The sequence below is a fragment of the Periplaneta americana genome, chromosome 4, assembly GCF_040183065.1.
Source record: "Periplaneta americana isolate PAMFEO1 chromosome 4, P.americana_PAMFEO1_priV1, whole genome shotgun sequence".
NCBI classification, from domain to species: domain Eukaryota; kingdom Metazoa; phylum Arthropoda; class Insecta; order Blattodea; family Blattidae; genus Periplaneta; species Periplaneta americana.
Window position 1 is genome coordinate 176,957,287 of NC_091120.1, and position 22,762 is coordinate 176,980,048.

At 34.9% G+C, this 22,762-nt stretch overlaps 1 protein-coding gene and 1 long non-coding RNA gene across 10 annotated transcripts in view; one reads left to right on the top strand and one right to left on the bottom strand.

Annotated features, from left to right (window-relative positions):
• Positions 1-22,762, top strand: part of LOC138698474 (pre-mRNA cleavage complex 2 protein Pcf11-like) — a 169,922-nt gene that overhangs the window by 89,859 nt on the left and 57,301 nt on the right. For all 9 annotated transcript variants that reach the window (XM_069824418.1, XM_069824422.1, XM_069824423.1 and 6 more), the window contains one exon: positions 2,088-3,501. In XM_069824418.1, the coding sequence (XP_069680519.1) occupies positions 2,088-3,501 (1,414 nt within the window). The remainder of the gene's footprint in view (positions 1-2,087; positions 3,502-22,762) is intronic.
• LOC138698479 (uncharacterized) lies at positions 1,094-15,073 on the bottom strand. Its single transcript, XR_011331880.1, has 2 exons — positions 14,940-15,073; positions 1,094-2,355 (listed from the first exon to the last, which is right to left on the bottom strand). It is a non-coding gene; the product is annotated as an uncharacterized lncRNA (long non-coding RNA).

Here is a 22,762-nt window from a genome sequence, read left to right on the forward strand (position 1 = left end):
GCAGTTCAAGTGTGTCGGTGTCTATTCCAAAATTGGTGGGAGTCACTCAACGCTCATTTCTTCATAAGTTTTTTTTTTAGAGATTTTATCGGGAATAGATGTTTCTAGCATCTTTGCACTTAAAAGCAGTATTGCCAACTTACACAGGGTTTACCACTGTTCCAAACCCACTATATTTTCTCCAGGTTTAAATTGTGTTGATCAGTGATTGGCACATTCCTGCACTGCACAAAACTGAAACGGGATACAAAAATTCATCACAATGCTGGATGGGCACTGGTTTCATACACTCCCCTAAATTTCATAAGAAAATTTCTTATTTCATGAAGACTGAACCACAGCTCATTTCGTAACACTATTTCAAGGCTTGATGCCTTACACCACGCAACTGAAGTCCCACTGTAGTGTAGACTTGTAGGTTTATTTGCTGTAAACACTCATGTTGGCTATTATATGAGGTTCTTGAAGTCTCTAGGTTGTTGCATTTGGTCGAAGTTTGTGGTAGAGAGTTGGAAGTGCATAAAGTATTGAGAGCAATGTTAGATCATGTAGATAACTGGCGAAGGGAATGCTGTGACTTAGTAAAAGATGAGGACGTATGAGAGTACAATCATTGTTAATTACAGAAACTTTTATTTAGTATAGTATTTATATTACGGTAATTATTATGTGATTTATGTAATAAAAAGTGTGTGTAACTTATTGATATCCACTTTCATACCATTCTCTGACATTACTGCTGCATTTTTGAGTTAAAATTAATACTGTCGTCATATTTTCAAAGGTAAATCTAATAATAATAATAATAATAATAATAATAATAATAATAATAATAATAATAATAATGCAAGACAAATGTTACAGAGGGACAGGGAATGTGTCAGCTGTTGCGTGTGTCACTTTCCTTTGTTATTGTGTAGCTATTTTAAGTCCTGAGACAGAGAAGCAATTCCGATATTGGGATGTTATGATTTTACGAAATAAATTAATGTTTCAAGAATGTAATCGTTGATATTTCGATAACTGACCAGCCTCATGGGGTAGTGGTCAGAGCATCTGACTACAGTTCATGAGTTTCTGGGTTCGATTCCCAGTTAGAACACAGGAATTTTTCCTTAAAGGGGAATGTTCCTGTGTTCGTCCATGATCTGGAAATTAGGTTAGGCTTAGGTTTACGACCATTCCTGGCACTTCATAATCATCCTATCATCATCGGGACAGCGTAAGCCCCAACCTCAGAAGTGACTTACAAATAAGCTATTGCCAGGAGAGACCAGAAATGTCAAATGACAACCTGGTGCCATTGGAGGGGGAAAAAAAAAAAACAATTCGACAAACTGTTCTTTAACATAGTGGTTACTTTAATGGTACTACATTTGTAATATGTATAATAAGAAAGTACATTTTATGTAATGACGTCTTTGTAATCAACTTATTATTGGCACTGTTATAATTTTCTTAAGTCCTGAGAATATGTACAACAGAACTGCTTGATCGAGGCATAAAGGTATGATGCCAGATGCCACAAATAATAAAATGATTAACACACAAATAAATTAAAATGTAAGGAACATGTCACTATTTGATTTGCAAATGCATATTATTGCAAATGAAGACATTATTACAAAAACAACCCCTGTCAAAATTGCTATTTTTCAAGGGAACAATAAAAATAAATAGAACACCACATGTCAGCTGTTTCCGTAAAACTGCTGTTTATTCCTTGTGGCTATTGCACCTGACATGTGTCTGGAGTCCTTAACTCAATGTCATTAAAAGTGACTGGGGCTGGTTTTTTGTAATAATGTCTTCAAATGTATATTATGCATGCAAACATATTTGTAAACATAAACTGTAAACTCACAACTTGAACAAAATATGTTTTGACTAACCATATGCGGCCACACTTACAGTGTTTGAGGCAGATGCTGTTTTCTGTTGTACATAATATCAGGATGAACCATCATTACCATATTTTCAAAGAGTAATATAATAATTTAAGAAATTGTAACTCTACATATATGTATGTATTTACTAACGAAATTTGGACAATTTTTAAGGCAAGTTTGTCAATTATGTTCTTGCAGAATTCGGCGACAGTGACTGTTTCTGAAGCAACTGTTGCTACTTCTGCAGCCATTGCTGCAAGAGGTAGTGGTGGTGCTTCAGGAAGCAGTAAGGCGAAGACGGAGGTGGTATCTTCTGCAGCCACATCAGTGAAGACTACAGTTGTGATGACGACAACCAGTTCCAGCTCTCGTTCAACTCCTGCATCTTCAGTGACTTCTACAGCTTCCAGTGTTCGATCGAGAGATCCTCGTCTAGCTTCCCGACAATTGCAGCAAAACACACTTCCTGTAAATAACACGGTTCCATCACAAGACGAGGAAATGCAGGAACCTGATTCTGTCTTTGAACCAGTTAAACTAGAGACTGCCAAACCCAAACCTCAGATCACAATCAATCTTGGTTGTGCCAATAAAGGTACTGTGAATAAAGAAAGTCGAGGAATCAGTAAGAAAGACCCTCGTTTGCTAAGTAATAAGGTTCAAGGTATAAGTAATAGTAATATGAAAGGGCGGACTCAGTCTGCCGCTAGTAGTGGGGTTGATGGTAAGGGGGGTGGTAAGTTGTTGGGGAGAGGTCCTTCTCCTTCACCTGCTTCCCCGTCCCGTCCTAGCAGTAGTGGTGGTGGTAAGACTTCTGTTTCGCCTTCCTCATCTTCCTCTCCTTCCTCTTCCTCATCACCACGTAAGAACCAAAACAAAGGTGGCAGTAATGGAAGCTCAAGACTACCTCGTAACAAAGCCCTTCCTAAAATAATTAAGATTGACCTAACAGACAGTCCTCCACCTAAATCTGGAGACACGAAGGAAGAAAGTATTAGTAATAAAGAGAAAGAGAAAGAAAAAGAAAAAGATGAACCTAGTAGTAAAAGTAGCTCTCCTTCCTCCAAGATGGAAAGTCACAAAAAGAAATCCTCACCTGTAAGCACAAGCAGATCGTCTTCTTCTGAAAGGAAGAAAGGATCTGGTAAATTGAGCAGTGACTCTATCGGGATGGGTGGGGGCTCTAGTAACAATTCAAACAAACGGGAAAGAACAAAGAGTCCTATTGGGGGGGAGAAGAGACGTGGCCATGATCGTGATCGTGGCCGTGATCGTGATCGCTCTTCATCTAGTAAGTACGGCATGTTCGCTGAGTCAGACGAGTCTCCATCGCCACCTCCTCCACCTATCATCAGCGTAGACGCCAAGAAGAGAGAGGAGTCGTCTTCAGCAAAGAGCAGTGCATTCAAAGACGTGAAAGCTTCTATGAAAGGACGCAACTATGTGAGAAGGAACCTGCCCGTCAAATCTCGCAGCCCAGAAATTCCTCCTGTGACTGCCACAGGGGATGTGGACCTCCGCTTGGGTGCTCCTCCTGAGAAACATCCTCGTCTAAACATGTTCCAGCCAGATACAAATGCCTCCATTGCACCCGCCGAAGAGGATATTAAAAGTAAGCTAACAGAATTTCAGTCTTCTCTGTCTGGTTATTGGGTTTCTCGTCTTTGGTGGGGGTTGTTTTGTTGGGGACCTTGCACTGTTCTGTGGCAACAGTTCATATCTTTTTCATTGGCTTTTGTTATTTTGTCACATCCATCATCATTTGTCTGTGTAGATTTTTTGTGCAAGTCGGAAGTCATGACATTTAGATTGAAATGAAACTGTGTTATGACCAGAAGTGTCACTCTGTTTCATGTGCAGTAAACATGTCTTACGTGCCGTGTTTTCTGACTTTAGAAACTGATTCTGTGCATAAAATAAAAGGTATTCTTTAGTAAAGCACTTTTTAACGAAAGAAGATTACATCAATCTAACTACAAGGGGATGGATTGCAAAAGAAAGTGGAAAAGCAGAACTTTTCAAATTACTTTTAAAAATAGAACACAAAACGAAAATCAGTTTTTTTGATGTCAGTATTATTGATCACTTCATAACAAATGTACTTGTATCTACATAAATTTATGTTGGTGTTTTGGTGAGGGAGAATGATCTTTGAAGAAATAGAAATAATTGTTAATCATAAAGGAACCAATTCATGAATTAGTACAGTTTCGAGTACAGATGTTAGTCGATTATGATTAAAAGAGAGCGCTCTCTTATTATGTGAAAACCAGGTTGGTGAATTCAAATCCCATGTAGGAGGTGGATATTTGCCAATGTGATGTTCTTCATTGTATTTGGTGAAGGTCTCATGCTAACCATATGTTAGGTTAGTTCCACCATGTACGCATTCATCTAGTGTAGGCTGAAAAAAGACTCAAGTGGCCTAAGGTGAACCTCACTATAGGTGTGAGAAATCTTTGAGAGATTGATTCATTGCAATATAAAATTTTATTAATAACAAATGACTAAAACAAAATTTGAAGTTTTTATTTTTACAAAGACTATATTGTATTTTTGCTAAGAATATTAACCAAAATATTGCATTGATGACTTCTTACATAAATGCCAATTGAGAATTTTGGCAGAAATTACTCCCCATCTTTGCATCTAATGCTTTGAAGTTCAGTACATCGTCTTTGCTTTAATCAGAAATATATTTTGAATTGTCCAATCCAAAATTAATAGGGACCATATCTTTTGATAATAGCGATATGCTCGAAATTTTCCACCGTTAATATCTTTGTTACATTTACTCTCCTAGATACATACAATACCATATATAAGCAGGACAAACTCGTGAAATGAAATTTGGATCATTGTGCGGAATATGTCAATAACCACGAATGTACCTTTCTGTAACAAAAATACACTGTTGTCCCTTGATAAATTATTTTTTTAATGTACCGAAGTACATATGATATTTCCATGCAGATATTCTGCGTCATCATATGATGAAAGAGTAATGGAATGGAGAGGGAACCCAAGAGTTGGAACTTAATCAGAGACAATTCTGTCCGACGCCGGGGTGGTATCCGGTGTGGCTTTGTGGATAAAGCATCAGCACGTAGAGCTGAAAACCCAGGTTCAAATCCTGGCGCCGGAGGGAATTTTTCTCCGTTCCATTACTCTTTCATCCTTGATAAATTGCTGACACACTGGGACATTGTTTTTTTAATTAAATTGCCAAAAAAAAACTTTAAACAAATCAGTAAATGTTTGAAACTTGGTGACGTCATTGTACATCTTACATTTTGACTAAAAATAAGATGAAAATCGTAGATTGCTAACAGCCAGGTATAATAAAAAATTTGTATAATAGCCAGGTGAGAGGGAGCAGAAATTTGTGCTTATTACATTAACATAATTTCATGAGGAACAACATTTTTATAGAGATTTTTAAATGTATAAGCTGCCATTATTAGTACCAAATTTGTGTGAATTTTCTTTCAAATGAAATATTGATGCAGATGGAACCTAAAACATAAAGTTAGCCACTTTCTTGTTGCATATAAGACTGCGTGTAATTGGTGTTTTAACAGTATTTGTTGATAAAGTAGTTTTCTTTCACTTCTGTTATCAAATAACAGCATAAGACTTCCCACCCCTTTCTGCTCGTAATGCCTTCAGGAAATTGAACATTCAATTATGAACAGAGTTTGCTTCTGGTCATTCCACTGTTTTTGTCGCGTGGAGAATTAATTGCATTGCTTTTATGTTCCTTCTGTTTCCTCTCCTGTATTCATCTTTCTTGTATATAGGTTTTTCTGGAAAGAAATTTTCACAAAACCTTGCACGTGACTGATTGTGTTGTACTTTTATATCCATGTGGTGGGTTTCTAGTCGAAGCAGAATTATTACATCAATCTTCAGTTTGTATTGATTTGATCGTCAAAGAATGGAAATGATTAGAACAAATCTTTGGTCAGCGAGAAAATGCACATAAGTCAAAAAATAATATTTTTCCAGGAGAGACTTTCTTTTTAATTTACTCTTAACTGAATATAAAAGTACAGTAGAACCCCGATTATCTGTCACCCTATTAACCGATTGTTGGATTGTCCGACTGTCTTTCTCTCGCGTTTTTTTTTTTTTTGCCACAGAAACATATGAAGTAGATTCTATTGTATGTTATATTAGTATAGGCCTACGTTTTTTTCTAGAGTGTGTTATTACAAGCATTTACACTTACACAGTTTGGTGTACTGTTCGAGTTGCCGTACTGTACAGCTTCTATTTAAGATGTATTCCATGAATGTCAAAAGAAACGTGTTGTGCTAAGTATCGAACAAAATGCAAATAATTAAGTGGTTTGGGGAAAGAGAAACTATGGGTCATCTCGCATCAGAATATGAGATTGATGTTACAACTATGAGAAGTTGAATAAAAATAAAAGATAATGTGTATACAGTATGTAAATCTACAACATGAGACCTCTACTATTTATATTTTTCCGCTGAGAGCCATTACAAGGAGTTTTCTTACCCCTTAAAACTACTTCGTTGACAACCGAATTTAAATTAGTGAACTTCTGACTCACTTCCAAGCGTGTTAAACACAAGAGCACGGAGGAAATGACGAAAATTCAAGTGTTATTCACTTATAATAATCTGTGGCGCTACAGCCTGTGAAAGGCCTAGACCGACCAGCTGGCTGCTGGCCTCACGCCCACATGTCGAAGCAGAGGTGGACGATCATCCAACCAGAATGGAAGTATCGTGTGGTTAGCACGATGATCCCCCCAGCTGTTATAGCTGGCATTCGCAACCGGATTTCGCTACCTATCGTAGCTCCCTAAGTGCATCACGATGCTGGGTGGGCACCGGTCCCATACACTGGCCGAAATTTCATGAGAAAATTTCTTCCCCCATGAGGACTCGAACCAGCGCGCATTCCGTAACGCGAGTCCTAGGCGGGATGCCTTAGACCAATTCGCCACGGCGTGGGACGTTATTCACTTAATTTACGAAAATATTTTATGGTACGGATTATCCGATTTTTTCGATTAATCGTTCCGTCAACCCCCTTCATTACCACGGATAATAGAGGTTCTACTGTATAATAATGAAATTCATGTGTGTTAAAGTAAGACCCTTTTCAATTTAAAATACAAGAAAATTTATTATTTAAAAAATTAGAGAAAGTATTAGACTTATGTGATTAGATACAACAGAGAAGTCGACTTTTTTTACTTATGTGCATTTTCCTGCCGACCAGAGAAATGTTTCCAACTTAGTAGATGGTGTAGAATATTGCAGACAGCTTAAATGTATGTTTTTCTCGAGAAAATTTTCACGGTTTATGTTATTTTATAATTATATGGTGAGTTTCTAGTCAAAGCAGAATCACTTTATCGTTCATTTTTTTTTTTTTATATGATCGTTAAAGAATGTGAATGATTAGAACAAATGTTTTCAACTCTGTAAAAGATGTAGAATATTGCAGACTGCTTAAATATATATGACTTAATATTTAGTTTCGAATGCAGTACATCTGGTTTTAACATTTCATGACAATTGCTTTGATCCTTGGCAAGTTGTGCAATATTTTGTTACATAGCTAATTGCACATTATGTTTTAACTAGTTAGTAAAGAATCTTAGGAGCCAGTGGCGGCTCCTGCATATTTCTTATGAGGAGGAAAGAAGTTAACTGCACAAAATGACACCTTGAATGAAACATACTACAAATTAGCCTACATGCATTCATGTAAGACCAGATAGTGTTCGGGTTGGCTTCCCTTTTGTACAGGAATAATCTGTTCTTGTAAACTGAGTTTCCTAAATAACTGTCCGAATTATAATATGTTTTCACTTCCATTCATTGTTGAATAATTGCACAAATTAACCGTTACAAGGAAATTCACAACCTCGCAGCATTTTCGCATACACTACAGCATCACATGTGTTGGAAGAGACCAGCTACTAACACGTAACCAGAACCATTTTACGGAAGTGGGAGTGGAAAATAATCTGTTAGGAAAGCGAGAACACTGCACCCACCCACATGGTCTGTGTTGCCACATGTACATTTTACATATTCAGTATCACATGCTTTTGAAGAATGTCAGTTCTTGTAAAGTCATACTATCATTATTGTTCAAAGCTGCCGGTGGCCGATTAATTTTTTATGTTAAAAATGATGTAGTTTGGAGTACCTACTTTCAGTTTCAAATATATTTGTACAAAACTGACAACTTGGATGTTGTCTTGTCTAGTAGACAATGAATGGAAGTGAATTTCAGTGGCCAAAATGATCTACGATACTAACATAGAACTATTTCCTCTTTGTTTTATATAAACCCAACTTTAACTTTCAAATATCCTCGAAAGTTTAAAATCATAAATAGTACCCAATACATATAAAGTGCAATGAATAATATATTTTCATTTATAATTTTAAAAAAGTTTATATGGTTTCTTATAACTTTGCGTTAAAACTGTTTTTATTGTGCCTCCTCCAAGATGTGTTGGTCTGGTTGAATGCAACATCATTAAATAGCAGCGGTAGCGAGCTTGCTGCACGACCAGTCGGTTTCTATTTCTCGCCCATGCGCTGATTCAGAGGAGGATATCCTCCCTCTCCATTCATTTACTCGCTTTAAAACTCTGCTTCTTTCTCTGGCCGCTAGTGCGCTGTTGTCTATGTGTGCTAACTGCAGTAAAGGAGGAATGGATTGGCTTTCCTCCACACAAACAATCTCGCATTCTTCTCACAGTTTTCTACAGCACATGAGCATGTCGTTTAAAACTCAATTAACCAAGCTTTACTTATAGCTGTGAACTTAATTTTAAGGCACATATTTTATCTGGTATTTACTTTCACAAGAAGAAAAATGTGAGGAGGACGTTCCTCCCTTCCCTCCCCTGAGGAACCACCACTGTTAGGAGCAAACTATTTTTATATTCAAACTGTAACCACATGTGAATTATTGTTAAGTTTATTTTTCTGTTAGAATGATGGTTGATAAATGCAAAAAATTTTGTGTTCATCAATGAAATAAACGCAGAAATGAGCAATTTTGATAAATTATATAATTAAGATGACCTTAATGCTTAGAATCAAAAGCAGGACATGATCCAGTTTTTGAGCTGAAAACAGAAGAGGTACCACAGGTCAGAGCTCCCATTCGTCTGAAAAGTTTTGTGAAACTTATAATGTCATGCATCAAGTGTAGGGTGACCAGATTCACATTGATAAAAAAAAGGATACAAAGCTTCAAAAGAGAGTACATTGTTCGAAAAAAAGAGGACAAAAATATACACTCAGATTTAGGCTTAGGCCTATATTATACTTTAATTTACCGGTATGTCAGTATCTATTTTATTACAAAATATGTACAGTACATATTTAGGCTTAACTCGTACTTAAAAGTAAGTTAATATCTATTTTATTACAAAATAATTATGAAAAACTTAATAAAATGATTTTACAGTTAGTTACATATGTAACTCAAGGGAAGTATATTAATTGAAGAGGACAGAAAATATCTATTTAGATTTACTGTAATCACACGGATATGAGATATACTTGTTCACATATTTTGATGTAAACATTTCTGTTTTATTTTACTTAATAGCTGTTGTAATGTTATTAGTGATATATTTATTGAATATATTATCTCAGGATTTCACATATATTTAATTACAGTATAATGTAATAAAGTATATAATATTTTTATCTAACATTTTATTGGTCGTTTTACGAAACTTAACCCATTCTTTGAAATGTTGAAGTTTTTTATTGTTGTAAATTTAGTGTAAATATGATATTTAAACTATATTCAAAGTGCCCAGATGGTCATTCTTATAAGTAGATAAATTCATATATATTAATATTTTAAATAGCTTTCACCTGCAATATTCTACATGTTCTACAAGCGGAAAATATAATTTTATCTTTGCTATGTCTTATATCAAAGAGGCTTTATGGAACCAAGATAATACATTATATAAATAGATTCAGTATTTAATCTAGTCGTTATTGAGTAAATGCGATATCATGTAAAAGATTACATTGGATGCAATGAACTAGAACTTTGTGATTTTGCAATGATGTCACCTAGTAGCCATTTTATACATGGGGAGAAAATACCTTTTACTTATTTGATTAGAGATGAAATAAAACAGGAGCCAATTTGAAAATTATGACAAGACAAATATTTTTGTCTATGCTCAGAATCGAATCCCTTGCCCTTTGAATCCAGAGATAATTAATTGCCTTATTGAATCTAAAGTACTAGGTACCATTATAAAATTACAGTGAAATTTGTGTTAATATTTCTCTGGCTGGAACTTTATGGACCTATCTTACCTGCATATAGATTGTGCTGTTTGAGAGAGAATGTTTTCATGTTCATATAAATAATATTTAGTGCGTTACATGATGTAGAATACCGTACTGAAGTTTCATTCATTTCCATTTTTGTTATGAATGTAAAAATGTATTGCTCCATGTTTTGAATTTTCATATTTGTGGTATCATAGAGATTTCAGACATCCCAATTTTGACGAGACAGTACCAATTTTAAGACCTTTGTCCTGTTTCATCCTGTATATGTCTCAGGACCAATATTTATGCTACTTTTTTTAAACAAATGTTGAGTGTTCAATTAATTTCATTAATTTATTATTTAATTAATTTGCTTTATACAGCTACAGAAAATGTAATATATTAAAACGTGATTATCATACCACTTGGGCTTCTCATATCTCAATGTTAAACAATATCTGACTGAAGAAAGACAAGTATGCATAGTGTTGTTCCTTGTTAATGTGAAATTTTTGTTTCTTAAAGAAAAGTGTTAGTATCTTGCTTTTTTATTTATAAAATCTGGAATCCCTAGGTATTCAACTCCATTCAAGTTTCGTTATTTTTTTAAACCTGTTGATAATTGTTTTTAGAGATGCTATCTACCCTGCGTAACATTACATAATGATTTTTTTCTCAACAATTTCTTAAACTCTAACAACATTTAAATGTCGGTTTTTTATTCGTGCAGGAACAATATAACTGGAGAAATATTAACACATAATTTTTATTACACAACTTCGATGATTGAGTGGTTTTCCTTCTTATTATTAGGTACAGCGTTCATTGATTCAGACCTGTTCAACTGTGATTTATTTTTAACAATGGTAAATTATTTAGTATTGCTACCTTTACAAAGGAAGTAGAGATTTGGATCCCATATAGCAAGCAGTTTGTGACCTTTACAAGACCTTGTTCCGGAATAAAAGAGCTCCAGACAGAATTTACCAGCCATTTAACACCAAGTTAAAACTTCTGGGCGGGGGGGAGATGAATTGTGCCTTTGAGGTGCCCTCAACTAAGAAATGGAAGTTGGCACTGGCAAACTATACTTGCTTTCAGGTTCTGAACTGACAAAATAGGAAGTATTTTTATGGAAAAAAGGAGATTGTGGCTTCAGAAGAAGTAAGTAGGATATTGTCATACAAAGGCCTAACATTTCACTGGGATTTCTCATGCAAAATGTCGTCTGCTATCATAAATTGGTAATATGATCTTTGAGACTGTATAGCAAAAATTAGGTATCTTGCCAGATCTCGTGAGTTATATTTCACTTTGTGCACAAATAATCGTTTCTTTGTTATTAAAGTTTCAGCAATAATTCTGTTAAATTTACTATATTTACCCACATAATGGATGCACCCCAATTTTTCGCGTTAAAATTAAAAAAAAAAAAAAAAAAGAATTCTCCGTGTAATAGATGCATCGAGAAATGTGAATCTGTGACAAATGATAGCAGTGATGCTGAACCTGACAGTGAATGAGTTAAGGCTAGTGTTAATAATAACAATAAAGTGTCTTGTCTTATTGTTGCTGTATTCATTGTTACAAGTTATCATCTGTTTATACAACTGCTGCTAACTATTGATGGTCTTAAGTATGACACAATCGATACATAAATTAGTCATGGCCTATACATTGTTACATATTCTATTGATTATTTCAGCATTCGAGCTGGGGAATCTTTAATACGTGTTTTTTTTTTTTTTTTTTTTCACTAAAATTCTTTCCTCGCATAAAGAACAAACCCTGTTTTTTTTTGTTATAAAAATCGAAAAATAAAATAAATAAAAGTGCTTGTGTTACACGGGTAAATATGGTATTATACCCAAACTTTCTATAACACCCTTACTTTAAATATGCTGGTGACAATCTCAAGGTGCTGAACGAACTTTGAACCTTTTGCTGTACTGTTGTAGCAACAGTCATGACTGGCAGAATATCACTTTTGGTTTAGTAATTTCAAGAACTGAAAGCAAGTATAGCAAAATATCTGAAGGCAATAGTAACTAGCCAATACACCAATCATTTTCAACAATATTTAGTTACATGTTAGTTATTGTGTGACTTAGTCAAAAACACAGTATGCAATTTAAGCGAACCATAATTCTACCTGATAAATAGGATAGTATCATACTGACAGCACACACAATCATTTCTGAGCTGATAATGTCAACTGCGAACTGTATATGAAATCTTATTATGATAGTAATTACGTGATATATGAAGAAACATGCTACATTTGAATCATCTGATATAACAGATGAAAATTAAAGATAACTGAAAATGGTAAACAGTTTTATCACATACTTGCTATGCACAGGAACTTATAGCTCTATAGCAATGAAATTTACTTAATACATAGGTTGGATAAAAAGTAATGGCAACACTGCTGTCACGTGACGATGGTGCGTTCGAGAGTTGCCAGCTGTATGGACATAAATAAGGACTGTTAGATGAGTTAGTGTAGCCAGTGGCGACAGTACTCTGTCAATCTACTGCAGTGTGTAGAACGTTGACTTTGATAGGGATAGTGCGAGCACCCTAAGATCATGTTTACAAAACTAGAGCAACGTTCCTGGATCAAAATTGAAGTGGCACAAGGTCGTAGTGCACAAGAATGTTTTCAGAGACTGCGTGAAGCATGTGGCGATGCAGCGTTGCCATATCGCACAGTGGCACGATGGGTTAAAGCGTTTCGGGAAGGCCTTGTTGGAAGTGCTGTGAAGGTGATGTTCATTGTGGCGTATGACATTGATGGGGTAATACTGCACCACGCTGTACCTCCAAGGCAGACGGTAAATGCAGACTACTACTGCAGGTTCCTGCAGCACCACCTTCGTCCAGCCCTCAGGAGAAAACGACGACACTTGGGAGTACAGAACCCCATCATTCTTCATGATAATGCAAAGAGTCATACCGCTGCTGCTGTCAAGGACCTCTTGCGTCGCTGGCAATGGGAGATTCTGGAACATTCTCCGTACTCGATATGAGTCCATGCGATTACGATCTCTTCGCCAAAGTGAAAGAACCACTGTGAAGGACCCGGTGCAATACCAGAGATGAACTTATCCATGCTATAGGGTGGTCAATACGGAACATCAACAAAGATGGACGCGCTGATGGTGTACGACGCCTTCCAAACATTTGGCAAAAGGTGATAAATAAGGGGGGCGACTATATTTAAGATACGTAAATGTTGTACCCTTGTGAATAAAGCCATGTCAGAAATATCGAACTGTTGCCATTACTTTTTATCCAACCCATGTATTGTAAATGAACATATTATTTCACATTCTGCAGTCCACTAGGGACCATTAGTCAATGTTTCTGCAGAAATATTACACATTGATTTGTGAATAGTGTGTGTTAAATTTATCATAACACATTTTAATATTAGAGAATGAAATAAACAGTTGTATTTGGTGTTACGACAATTTTTCTACAACAAATGATTTTTTTATAATTATGAAGTAAGATATTGTGCATAATTTGACACACAGGGGAATAAGATTGGTGTTCGTTTGGGGATTGAATGAATGGCTGTTCGAAGTATTTAATTGCAGTATTTTTACATCATCTTTCATTATACAGTTTCACTTTAGAAACATACAAAAGAAGATACAGTTACACATGAATTTTGATTCTGCAGTAATTTCCTGAATATCAACGGCCTCTGTGTTGGTGGATTTCTTTATGTCCAAATTATTATAATATATTTTTTTAAGACATTGCCTTATTTCTAAGTAAAATTTATTAAATATTTTTCCTTGTTCCAGTTCGTATTGGGACATGGATTTTATCCTTGCTTCTGTGGAAGTTCTCTGTCACTGTTTGGATTTCTCACAGCGCTTGTGATAGGCATGGATTTTGTGACATAACCTCTTTACGTTATAGATGTGGGAATAGTATTTTATGATGTGTAAATGTAATTCTCAGTTACAGATGCATGTGTAACATTTAATGTGTATGAAATTCACCTTAGTATAAATTATTAGCTCAGATATTATACAGGAAAAAATAAAGTCATTTACATAGGTTTTTACCTTGTACTGTTATATTTATGAATATATTTTTATATGAATATTTATTGTTTTCCAAGACAAAGTCAATTATGTACATACATAGTTCTGATGTACTTTTTAACTGTATTAGTCTATATGTAGACTAACTTAAAGCAGTAAAGTTTAATTTAAGTCTATTAAAGGCTCGAATATTATAGTTTTTCATGTAGTATACTTAAATTGGTCCTTGTATAAATTATATTTATATTGTGAATTGACTATAAAACTGTTTGACATTAATAGTAATATAATTTTACATACAATTCTTCCCAGTTCCTTGTAAGTTTCTAAATGGTGTCAAAGTATTAGTTTAATTTTATTGAGCAATTATTCTAGTATGACTTTAAACCCTGTGGAAGCAAAATAGTATCCCTAATTACAGGTATTTAATTTTTTACGTGTTTATATTATTAAGCACCGAATAATTTATTCAATATTATTAGGGAAAAATGTAATTAATTTAATTCGTACATCTGAACAATTAAATATATAATTTTAAATTATATATTCCAGATGTAATAAATATATACCGTGATACCATTAAGTGTTTCATAAGACATGGAGTTGATAACTGTTGTTGAAGTAATAAATACTTATAAAATGTATCTTATTTATTATAAGATTGACGAGAACTTTACCAGACTTCCTGCTCACAATTCGGGCCACTGTTAAACATATCTCCCTCTCCATTCAAATGAGACATAATAATCACTTAACTGTAGTTATCAGAGTTAGAAGTACAGTGAGGTTATTTCCTTCCTGCCCTTCCCAGCCAATGGTTCCCATACAGCCAGTAGATCAAGTGACACTTTTGATAACACTGAGACTACCAGAGCCTGCCTAAAACGAACATAACATTTAGCAATGAGATGCCTATAGATATTGCTGGAAATGCTGCCCATATACATATTTGCATTCTTGACACTTTAAAAAAGTTGTCTTTCATTTCTTAAGAATTGCTCTTTTAACTGTGTTATTCGAGGCATCTGGTATCAAAACCGGCCAAGTCACTAAATTTAGGAAAATGAGTTTTAATTATAAACTAATGGTAGTGGTGTATCTGTACCTGGTGAAACAAGAATTTCCTACATAATCGGCCGCATCATTGTATTACAGATCACTGAATGTAGATAGAGTCATGCAATAAAACTGGCCAAGTCACTCAGCCAGTGAATTAAAAACTGGCCAAGTCAAGGAGCGACTTTGCAACATCCTGCTGCGATGTTTTTGTTTTGAGTGCTGTATTTCTGAATTTTGCAACAATGTTACCAAATCAATAGACAACATACTTGCCTATTCTTGAAATTCTTATATTTTATTTTTGCGACATTGACAATAAAAATTCTGAAGTTTGCATTGTCAACAACACACTTTCCTGAGTTTTGCATTCATTATCTGGAGATGATATTTATTATGTACGAAGGATCTTTCATTGCAGTCATCAAAACTAGCCGACTGGCATGGCCTTAGAGGACACTCATCTTACCTGCTTTGTCTCCATTTTTCCTCAAATGTAGTGATTAATTTTGAGGTATTTTGCAGGAAAATTGAACTGCAGGTGTAATTGTCTTGTCTTGTCAATGGAATTGGTGATGGCGAGATTATATTTGACGAGATGAGGCCGAGGATTTGCCGTGGATTACCTGACATTCACCTTACAGTTGGGAAAATCTCGGAAAAACCCAAACAGGTAATCAGCCCAAGCAGGAATCGAACTCACGCCATAGCACAGCTCCAAATCAGCATGAATGTGCCTCTGCTGACTGAGCTATGCCGGTGGCTGATTTAGCCTTTTTCGGAAAATTTATAAATAAAAAACAATAATATTGTATAAAGTTGAAAGAAGTCCGGTCAAGTCAAAATTAAAAACAATTAAAAAAGTATATAAACTACGAAATAGATTTTAAATATGAAGGGAAACTAAATGTACAACAATTAACTATGTAAAAATGAAGAAACAACTTTTGTAATCATCACTGGTTTGCCTCTGGAGGTTTTTGCTTGATACTGAAAAATTTGTCTTCAGTGACTTGGCTGGTTTTGATACTAGATGTCTCATTTGTAGTTTTATTTGATTTGCAATTGCAGTTTTATTACTCTTGTAATCTCTGTCTTTTAAGTTTTCTGATAAATGAATATGGTGGGAGAATTACAGTGACTAAAACTGTGTATAGTACATAGCAAGAAATGAACACTTAAAAAATTAATATTCGTAATACAGATTAATTACCTCATAATGTATACATAAAACCTCTGTTAACTGAGCCTGTCAACCAAAAACCGAAATGTTGAAGTTGTGTAACTGAATTTTTATAAAGGAATTTAAAAGTTATACTATGTACTGTATTTATGAAATACAACATTTACAATGATGTACAGTACACTCATTTTATGTTTATTTTAAATTTCAACACTTTCTACAATTTGTAATTTCTCTTTAGAGATCTTTCCTTCTCCACTTTTCAACACTTTATCGGCAAAATATGACAAAGTAGAGACAGTTCCGAAGACAAGTAATCTCTAAGTAGGTCAGAGGATTGCTTGTGCAGGCACCATGTCGTATTGTTTACGTCATATTTATCATGTAGCTTTCAGGAAGTTAGGCCGCTGTTGGTTGATCTGATCCAATCTCAAATCTGATGTCGAGGAGTATCTTCAATGATTTGATTTTTCTTGGTTCCATGTGCCTGATGGGGTGTAATTTTTAAGTAATCTAGGCAATCTATTGCGTGGCATTCTGTTCACATGTCGTATCCATCGTGATTTATAATTTTGGATTTTGTTGAGAACTGGGTATACTCCTAATTCTTCTAAAATGTCTGTATTTGTTTTAAATTGATTCCAATTATAACCTAATGTTTTCCTCATATATATCATTTCTGCTCCAGTTATTCTTGATTTATCTTTGGTCTTGATTGTCCAATTCACACAGCCATATAATAAGGTCGGAAGAATATTGTTTATGTGAGTCAGTTAAACCTACCCCTTGCACTAAGTAAGTGTGACATCACAAAAAAAAAAAAACTACCAAAAAATTCCCCCAAAAAAATAATAATTTCGGACTTTTTCTTAAAGAAATAGTGAAGAATCAATATTTAGATTTGGTAATATTGCACCTACTTTGTATATTACATCAACCTTTTATTTTTAAATACACGTGATGCTTTGTGTACACAATTTTAAGTCACTTTCTAACCTTTTAACTCTAAAAAGGATGTATGTTATATTATCTGAAATAGGGTCAGCCCCTTTTATTACGGTTAACAGATGTTTTACTGTATGTTCAAACATAGATTAGGTCATCAGTTTAGCTTGATGTAGCTCAGATGTATTTGCCTACTGATACAAGGCTGCACCTGGGTGTGGGTTCAAATCTATCTTGGGCTAATTTCCTGGTTTGATTTTTTTCTGAAGTTTGCTCCAACTGTAAGTAGGTTTACCAGATATCCCTGTTTTTGTCCCCTGAAGTTTACTTTTGTTGTATTAATATTTTACATATAAATGATAAGTATGTTAATGGAATTGTTCTGATTACTCTAAATTTCTGGGTGCTATCGCTTGTTGGACCAAAAAAAAACATATCTGATCACTCCACTGTATGCCAAATAAGAGATAATCCCATGGCAAATCCTCAGATTCGTCTCGCAAAATGTAATCTCACTATTACTAATTTCTTTGATGCAAGATGGCCATGCATTTGATGTAGCATTGTTAAAAAACTGATTTAAAACAGTGTGCAGTTCAGTGACAAACCAGCATGAGTTACAAATAAAAGAGTAATGAATTTTCTGCAGTCCTAATAATCTGATTTTTGCAGTCAGTATTCTCATCGTTAGTGTATCTTGATCTTCCAGTTGCATAGTAATTGTTGGTTGCAAGACAGCAAGAAAATAACCTTTCTGTACTTTCTATACTTACCTGTATGATGATCATTGCTTTGTAAGATTTGGATCACGGTTATTCTTACAGGTGATATATTTTACAGTATCTTAATGGGTTGTGTTTCAGCCATGTATAACACTTCCTCATGATTTGAGAAGAAAAATTCCAGGAATAAATGTCGTTTATTCTATTTCTGTTTAAAACCTGTTTCATGTTAGAAAGGGGAAGAATGCTTGCTTTTTGTCCATTTGTGTGCCGACTTATCTGAAGACTGAAGTATCGCATACTCCTGGGGTACCTGTGGTTACTTGCAGTGGCGTAGCGTCAATGTAAGCTAAAAAGCTTAGCTTCCCCAGTGAATAATAATTTCATAATAAACCTGCAGTTTATGGAGAAAATTATTTATTAATTTTAATAGAATTTATATTTACGCGTTAAATATTGTGATGCGGCAGCTCAGGATGATTTGTGATGCAGCAGTAAACAAGAAGCCTGCACACACCAGCTTCCAAGCAGACTGGTTTCTTCTGTGTAATCCACCCCGCAGATTTTCCATCCCTTTGTAACTAAACTACCCTAGTCGCAAGGCTCGCAAGAAGCTAGCTTTAACATTTAAAATAAGTAGTTTCCAAGTTATCCCTTTTCGTCAGTTGTGTTCATTTGAAGTGTTAGTGTGCATTGTGGCTGATATAATAAATAATGAGCGAAATAACAGTTCCTGACACTAATTTACTTGAATTTTTTTTAGGACAATTGTATTATCAAGACTGACTTACGAACAAAAGTGTGATTTAAAAAACAAATGACCGACTCCCTTGCTGTCAATGAAGGACACAACCGAAAGACAGACGCATACTTACGTAATGATACTAATATTGTGATTTCTCTAAGTATGACAGGGAGTGAGCTAATGTTATACGTTTACATGTCTGTTTGTTAAGAGATATGTGTAAACCGTGAAATGATATTTTACTATGTATCATTGGAGGTCATGCCTTATTGGTGTTACTTACGATGTTCCAACCAATCTTCGACTGCTGACTTGAAATTGACTACTATTTATTTTAAGACTGTATTTTTGTAATACATTTTCTCATATTGCACGAAAGACAACTTGAGTTAGCTTCCCCTGCTCATACTTTCATGCTACACCACTGGTTACTTGCTCTTTGGAATATTTGCTGTAGAGATCCTTAATAGGTTTGGTGTGCTGAGGAAAGATAGTATGGTGCAGTAGTTCCTCATTGCTACAGCACTGGTTTTAGGAATGATTTGCTGAGAAAACCAGCCGAATCACACTTAGCTAATATCAAACTCTACAGTATCTTGGCTTCAACTCTAGTAGCAAGGATGTGTTGTTTATTTTTGTTTCTAAATAGTGGAAAACAGAATTACGTCCCAAAAATATTTGTTCCCAAGCCAAAAGATTAAAAAAATTATAAATAACCTTCAGTACTGGAAAGATGTATGCTTCTGATTTTATTGCAGTACAGAATGCAACTAAAGTTCTTACTGAAAACAGTCATTCACCTCTCATGTTCAGAGAAATGTTCTTTTTATTGACATTCATTTTTAGTCTCATTTCTGTGGAATGATAGAATACTAGACTAGACGGCATTTCAGAAGGCGGTTAGCTTCATCTGTATGTGCCGTAGCATTTCTGGTATGTGACGTCACAAGCTTGTACAGCAGAACCAATCAGAATCAGTCTATAACAGGCACTTCCCGAGTTCGTTTGTTCACGTGTGAGTGTTTCAATACATTGAATAAGTAAAACTAAAATTTACTGTGTGTATGTAAGGTAAATAAATGGAAGAAGAGACTGTAAAAAGACAAGTATTACACAAGCAGGCGAGGAAAATAGTGTTTAAGGTGTATAATTATTTTAAAAACATTAACAAGCAGAACACTGCTGGCCATATTGATGCTGGCAGCAACGTTGCCAACACGCAAGAAACGACTGCAGAAGCATGTAGTGTGGGATTGAGAACCATGCAAAGAATATTGTTAGTGAAGGAAAGAGGGTTTGTTGGTGTCATGCTTACAGTAATCAACGGCTAAGGTCATTATTGTCTTTTGATAATTTAAATTCTCTCCTGCACTATTTGTATTGCACGTGCTTGTGAAGTACGATGTGGCAATGTTGTACGCTGTCTTGCTCTCTCTATCTGTCTCTCTTGACGCAAACGCTAGCTGACAACCGCCTTCCGAATTGCCGTCGACTCTAGTAATTACATTATATACAAGTGTTAATTGTCTCAATTATCAAAATTTATTCAATCGTGTACGGACTTCTAAGAAAACTAAATTTTAACTTCATAAATACATATTCCTGAATTATAAAATCCACCAGACATTAATAATAATAATAATAATAATAATAATAATATCAGGGTCTGGCAGAGAAATGGGTGATTTTAAGGAGCTTATACCTCTCAGCACAGTTGAGAGATGATAAACTGCATGCACATTCTGTTGGCAATGCAGTGCCATTTTGCCATCATGGAAAGGTGGAGCAGTGCACAATATGCTTTTGCAAATTAAAGCTTTTACAAGAACAGTGACAGTTTGAGGCTACTAGGCGTGAACTCTGTCATTTTAATTTATAGGTCCATGATCTCATTTTGCTCATGCGACTCACATTTCCATCTATACAAAGTTCAGGATATACATGGATTAAAACCATGGTATTCTCTACCGATATTGTGAGAAAATTTTAAATCGCATGAATGAGGATAAAGATTTTATTGTCACTGTGAATGTCTGATGAAATATATTTCCGTGACAGTGGTAGTCACATAAAGAATGCCCTTTTCAAGAAATAAATGACGGACTACTGTATATACTTTCTGATTTCATGTAACTTATGCCATTTTGAAAAAAATAAATTCTTGAGTCAGTAACCAATTATTTATAATTGCCCGTTTCCCTGCTGCACCCTGCACATGGCAAACTACTCATGAAGGAGCAAGACCAACCAGCTGACTGCTGGTCTCATGTTCATCTGTCTTAGGAGAGGTGAACGATCATCCAAACAGCATGAGGGTAACATGTGACAGAACATTGTTATGCGGACTAGCATATTTCGTTCACTATATCCAAGGTTCACTAAACCCAACGTGTCTGTTTTTATACTACTGACGTTGCTATACATACAGTATTAATGCCTGTTTTGGACAGACCACGTTCAATATCAGTACTAATGTTGCTGCATCTTCCAACTTAAACACTTTATGCTTCGACATCCTGATGTTCACAGTTCGAAATTTGAATCTAATCTAGCCATGTAGGTAGTAGGCACTGACTGATTTCACACCTCTTCCCACTAGAGGTATGCTGTTGTGTACTCGGCCTTGGAATTTCCCTGGGTTGACTTTTACAAAGATGTGGGAGGAAGGGTTGTAATCCTTCTTGTATTTACCCTTTGGTCATCGCTCTACTTCCTTTTACAAAAGAACACACTTTTTCTTCCTATTCTTCTAATAACCTCTTTTAAAGGAGTCAGAACTAATCCTTCCTTTATCCCTCACTGCGTACACTATTCTCTTTAACATGTTTCAAACTGTCCAGGAAGCTGAACGAATCTTTTGTCTTTCAATGCACTTAAGGAGTAGAAGGTTTGAGATTTTATTCTGAACATAATCTTGGAAGTTTATAGGTGAAAGAGTTTCCTAAATTACCATTTTGATCATTTTAAAATTCAATTTTCTTGGGGAAGTTCTAGTTTTAGATTCACTGTAACCAAGCTATAAACGGAAATATTAACATACTTTTTAATGTATGTGGATCGGGACCAATGATTTAGGTTCATTGTAGCCGAATGTTCACTATATCCAGAGTTGACTGTATATTATGTATGTTCACTCGGAGAATTTATTATTTACTCCCTTTTCAAGTATCACCACCAAAGACAGATACTGTTGCTATTCAGTATGTCACTACATTGAGGCAGCCTAAATTTACTATTACATTGCCCAGCGAGATTTTAATAAAGGCCATATAAATTACTCCAAATTATTTAAAAGAGGTTAAACTTACAGGAAAACAATTAGAAATGAAATAATTTCTTTATTTGTTTGTGAATGTTACTTGAAAGTGTTTGCAAGGAAAGTTAAGTTCCATGTGTCACACGTACCAAGGATTCCACTTGGGCTATGGTTACCATAACCTGGACTAGAGAAAATGAGTGCATATTAAATTTGTGGAGCGTATCAGGGATGCATCATTGTACCTAATATAGAAGCTATATTTATACGAGGAAAAAACAATTAAATCAGAAACCAAATTATTAATTTTGTACAGATTTACAATTTGTCTTCTTACAAAATCAATTATAGATTTCTTAATCCTGTACAGAGTCCATAAAGTGATATCATTTCATCACAATTTTCTGAAACTTTTTGACTAGTTGACATGCATAATATACTGAATCTGTAGAATGTTTCTGATAGAATCTGTTGATAGACTTTTCCTTTGGTCTGTCTAATTGGATATTCATAAAAAAAAATCCTTTCCACGTGTGCTGCGTAAAGATGTAAGTAATGTGAAATAAAAAAGGAACTGTAAGTAAAAATCTAAA